The following is a 5000-nucleotide window of genomic DNA, read 5'->3' as shown; positions in this document are numbered from 1 at the left end:
TCGACTCGAGTTGGTGAGTAAACCTACTCACAGAAGGATTGTCCGGTTGCTAAACCTGCACAAATAAGACAAAAAGCACGTCAAAGTGTGATTCAGCCTCCCTGCTGATCCTGCTCCTCGGATATTTGCACATATTTAAACAAGACAACATTTTCCCCTTTAAACGAGTACTTCTTCCCCTTCTGCAAATATATCTTCAAACATGTCTGAATAATGCCGGAGCTCAATATAAAGTCTGCGCTGCTGAGAAACACCTGTAATAACTCTGGTGTTTCTTTGTTTTAGTTTGAAATAAGTGTCAAACTTCCTGGTTTGATTTGTTTGTTTCTGTATAAATTATAAAGAAACTTCCAGACAAATGCGTTCATCCTGTGTGACATCACCAAGGACCCGCCAATAGCAGGTGTGTTAATATGCACATGGTGTGAACGCTGTGCTCCTATTGGACAGACTTCGTGTTGGTGTGGGAGGAGCCTCTGGGCTCACACAAGGCGGCGAGCAGCACCGCACACCAGAAGTGGAGAGAGGTGTTTCTGCAGAAACTGAGAAACTCCGCACTGCTGCAGGAACAGGTGAGCAAAACAAACACACCTCAAGTCAAACAGCAGGACTCTGTCACAGCTGAACAAACATGAGAGTTTAAAGACTGTTGAAGTCATAAGTAAACATATCAACGATACTAGATTTAGGATTGGACATGCAATAATATGATGTAAGATTGTTTATTTTATTTATGTATGTGATTCTTATTTCCCGAAGTGGAATTGAATTTGACACAACTGCACTATCACCTGTTGGGAAATTAGCAGCAATATCAATTGACCTATTGGATAAAGTGCTTCAGGTGCATTGATAACATTAAAAACATTAACATTAACAACGTCGGCCCTGTTGATGTGTTCGTAGTGTTGATGTTAAAGCTTCTTAAAGCCGTTTCTCCACCAGTGTGATGTGAAAATGCGTTAATACGAAAAATCTACGTCAAAATAAACGTCCTGTCAGGTGTGAAACTAAAAGTCAACGTTAATGTGTCACTTCCGGAGACTCGCTCATCATTGAAGTCATCGTCAAACCTTTTCCTGACATTAACTAAGTAGTTTTGTTCTTTACAACATTAACGTTGACTTCACAGGAAAACAAAACACAAAACTACTTCAGGTTCACATCGGACATGAACACATCGGACATGAACACATCGGACATGAACACCTCCTGGGTCAAGTCCTGAGTTTGTTGGAGAGATAAGTCCGACATTTAAAATGTATTCATGTAAAAGTATTATCAGCAACATGTACTTAAAGTACACTTTATTCAGCAGAACGGACCCTCAATGTTATATTTCTATATTATTGGATCATTATTAAACAGTACTGTGCTGGTATATTTAGAGTTAATCTTACATAACGTATGTTCAACAAGTCTATATGTTTTTAAATATATACGCTTTAAAATGCCCTAAAGTACAATAAAAGCAGGGATGGGAGCGTTACTTTAATAATGTATTACAACATATCTACTAAACACGGTCCCAAATTACTTTAATTCATCAAGACTTTTCTCTGTTTTTGAATTCTTGGTTGACCTTGCATGTGAGAAAGTTGTCTTCAAGGTAATTGATATACAAATTATCCTTATGGGTGTGAAGTATTTCTTTAAGTACTGCACATGAATAAATGTAGTTTGTTACTTTTCAACACTGATGGAGAAACATTATAAAGAGAGAAGAGCAGTGGGCCCAGAGTAGAGCCTTGTGGGACTCCACTTGATGAGAACAGTGAGGAGTGAAGAGTTAAACCATGTTCTCTGTGTGTTTGCAGAAGGAGGTCCTTCAGAAGAAGACAAAGATCTGTTTTGTCCTCCTCAGTGCTCCCTGGAGTGTCCTCTGTTACTACGCTGAGGAGATCTGTCTCCGAGTCCCTCTGCAGGTAAAACATGCAAGTTCTGTGCTTTGTGTTTCAGCAGGTTTCTCACATCATGTTTGTGGTTCACAAGGTGTTCACTGGGGATTCATACTTTCTCTGAAAATTGGACATTTTCTGTCCAGAAGCACACTATACTGGGAAGACGTTTCAAACTAGGGAGGTAACGATACCCTCAACTTCACAATTCAATACCATTCATAACATTGGCTCCGCAAAACGAGTTTTGCGAATTCTTTAACAAAATGAGATTGAATACAAAAGAAGAGAAAAGGTGTGTCCTCCATGTGTCCCCAGTGTGTACTCAGTGTGTACTCCGTGTGTCCTCAGAGTGTCCTCAGTGTGTCCTCAGTGTGTCCTCCGTGTGTACTCAGTGTGTACTCAGTGTGTCCTCAGAGTGTCCTCAGTGTGTCCTCAGTGTGTCCTCCGTGTGTACTCCGTGTGTACTCCGTGTGTCCTCAGAGTGTCCTCAGAGTGTCCTCAGTGTGTCCTCAGTGTGTCCTCAGTGTGTACTCAGTGTGTACTCAGTGTGTACTCCGTGTGTACTCAGTGTGTACTCCGTGTGTCCTCAGAGTGTCCTCCGTGTGTCCTCAGTGTGTATTCAGTGTGTATTCAGTGTGTACTCCGTGTGTCCTCAGAGTGTCCTCCGTGTGTCCTCAGTGCGTATTCAGTGTGTATTCAGTGTGTACTCCGTGTGTCCCCAGTGTGTATTCAGTGTGTATTCAGTGTGTCCTCCGTGTGTCCTCCGTGTGTCCTCAGAGTGTCCTCCGTGTGTCCTCAGTGTGTATTCAGTGTGTCCTCCGTGTGTACTCCGTGTGTCTTCAGAGTGTACTCAGAGTGTCCTCAGTGTGTTCTCAGTGTGTTCTCCATGTGTCCTCAGAGTGTCCTCAGAGTGTCCTCAGTGTGTTCTCAGTGTGTTCTCCGTGTGTCCTCAGAGTGTCCTCAGAGTGTCCTCAGTGTGTTCTCCGTGTGTCCCCAGTGTTCTCCGTGTGTCCTCCGTGTGTCCTCAGAGTGTCCTCCGTGTGTCCTCCGTGTGTCCTCAGAGTGTCCTCAGTGTGTTCTCCGTGTGTCCTCAGAGTGTCCTCAGAGTGTCCTCAGTGTGTTCTCCGTGTGTCCCCAGTGTTCTCCGTGTGTCCTCCGTGTGTCCTCAGAGTGTCCTCCGTGTGTCCTCCGTGTGTCCTCAGAGTGTCCTCCGTGTGTACTCAGAGTGTCCTCAGTGTGTCCTCAGTGTGTTCTCCGTGTGTCCCCAGTGTTCTCCGTGTGTCCTCCGTGTGTCCTCAGTGTGTCCTCCGTGTGTCCTCAGTGTGTCCTCAGTGTGTACTCCGTGTGTCCTCAGAGTGTCCTCCGTGTGTCCTCAGTGTGTCTTCAGTGTGTCCTCAGAGTGTCCTCAGAGTGTCCTCCGTGTGTCCTCAGTGTGTATTCAGTGTGTCCTCAGAGTGTCCTCAGTGTGTCTTCAGTGTGTCCTCAGAGTGTCCTCAGAGTGTCCTCAGAGTGTCCTCAGAGTGTCCTCCGTGTGTCCTCAGTGTGTCTTCAGTGTGTCCTCCGTGTGTCCTCAGAGTGTCCTCAGTGTGTCTTCCGTATGTCTTCAGTGTGTCCTCAGAGTGTCCTCAGAGTGTCCTCAGTGTGTCTTCAGTGTGTTCTCCGTGTTTCCCCAGTGTTCTCCGTGTGTCCTCCGTGTGTCCTCATAGTGTCCTCCGTGTGTCCTCAGAGTGTCCTCCGTGTGTCCTCAGAGTGTCCTCAGTGTGTCCTCAGTGTGTTCTCCGTGTGTCCCCAGTGTTCTCCGTGTGTCCTCCGTGTGTCCTCAGTGTGTCCTCCGTGTGTCCTCAGTGTGTCCTCAGTGTGTACTCCGTGTGTCCTCAGAGTGTCCTCCGTGTGTCCTCAGTGTGTCTTCAGTGTGTCCTCCGTGTGTCCTCAGAGTGTCCTCAGTGTGTCTTCAGTGTGTCCTCAGAGTGTCCTCAGAGTGTCCTCCGTGTGTCCTCAGTGTGTCTTCAGTGTGTCCTCCGTGTGTCCTCAGAGTGTCCTCAGTGTGTCTTCCGTATGTCTTCAGTGTGTCCTCAGAGTGTCCTCAGTGTCCTCAGTGTGTCTTCAGTGTGTCCTCAGAGTGTCCTCAGAGTGTCCTCCGTGTGTCCTCAGTGTGTCTTCAGTGTGTCCTCAGAGTGTCCTCCGTGTGTCCTCAGTGCGTATTCAGTGTGTATTCAGTGTGTACTCCGTGTGTCCCCAGTGTGTATTCAGTGTGTATTCAGTGTGTCCTCCGTGTGTCCTCAGAGTGTCCTCCGTGTGTCCTCAGTGTGTATTCAGTGTGTCCTCCGTGTGTACTCCGTGTGTCTTCAGAGTGTACTCAGAGTGTCCTCAGTGTGTTCTCAGTGTGTTCTCCGTGTGTCCTCAGAGTGTCCTCAGAGTGTCCTCAGTGTGTTCTCAGTGTGTTCTCCGTGTGTCCTCAGAGTGTCCTCAGAGTGTCCTCAGTGTGTTCTCCGTGTGTCCCCAGTGTTCTCCGTGTGTCCTCCGTGTGTCCTCAGAGTGTCCTCCGTGTGTCCTCCGTGTGTCCTCAGAGTGTCCTCAGTGTGTTCTCAGTGTGTTCTCCGTGTGTCCTCAGAGTGTCCTCAGAGTGTCCTCAGTGTGTTCTCCGTGTGTCCCCAGTGTTCTCCGTGTGTCCTCCGTGTGTCCTCAGAGTGTCCTCCGTGTGTCCTCCGTGTGTCCTCAGAGTGTCCTCAGTGTGTTCTCAGTGTGTTCTCCGTGTGTCCTCAGAGTGTCCTCAGAGTGTCCTCAGTGTGTTCTCCGTGTGTCCCCAGTGTTCTCCGTGTGTCCTCCGTGTGTCCTCAGAGTGTCCTCCGTGTGTCCTCAGTGTGTCCTCAGTGTGTTCTCCGTGTGTCCCCAGTGTTCTCCGTGTGTCCTCAGTGTGTCCTCCGTGTGTCCTCAGTGTGTCCTCAGTGTGTTCTCCGTGTGTCCCCAGTGTTCTCCGTGTGTCCTCAGTGTGTCCTCCGTGTGTCCTCAGTGTGTCCTCAGTGTGTTCTCCGTGTGTCCCCAGTGTTCTCCGTGTGTCCTCAGTGTGTCCTCCGTGTGTCCTCAGTGTGTCCTCAGTGT

General features: G+C 47.9%; 1 protein-coding gene across 1 annotated transcript in view; it reads left to right on the top strand.

Moving 5' to 3' along the window:
- Positions 1-5000, top strand: part of LOC115017726 (anoctamin-7-like) — a 20642-nt gene that overhangs the window by 2242 nt on the left and 13400 nt on the right. Inside the window, exons 2-4 of the mRNA XM_029446411.1 lie at positions 1-13; positions 451-572; positions 1818-1925. The exon at positions 1-13 is cut by the window's left edge and continues 45 nt beyond it. Coding sequence (XP_029302271.1) covers positions 1-13; positions 451-572; positions 1818-1925 — 243 coding nt within the window. The remainder of the gene's footprint in view (positions 14-450; positions 573-1817; positions 1926-5000) is intronic.

Source organism: Cottoperca gobio, chromosome 13 (assembly GCF_900634415.1).
Source record: "Cottoperca gobio chromosome 13, fCotGob3.1, whole genome shotgun sequence".
In the NCBI taxonomy this organism is placed as follows: domain Eukaryota; kingdom Metazoa; phylum Chordata; class Actinopteri; order Perciformes; family Bovichtidae; genus Cottoperca; species Cottoperca gobio.
The sequence above is the reverse complement of the archived record's forward strand: the minus strand, read 5'-3'. Positions and strand labels throughout refer to the sequence as shown.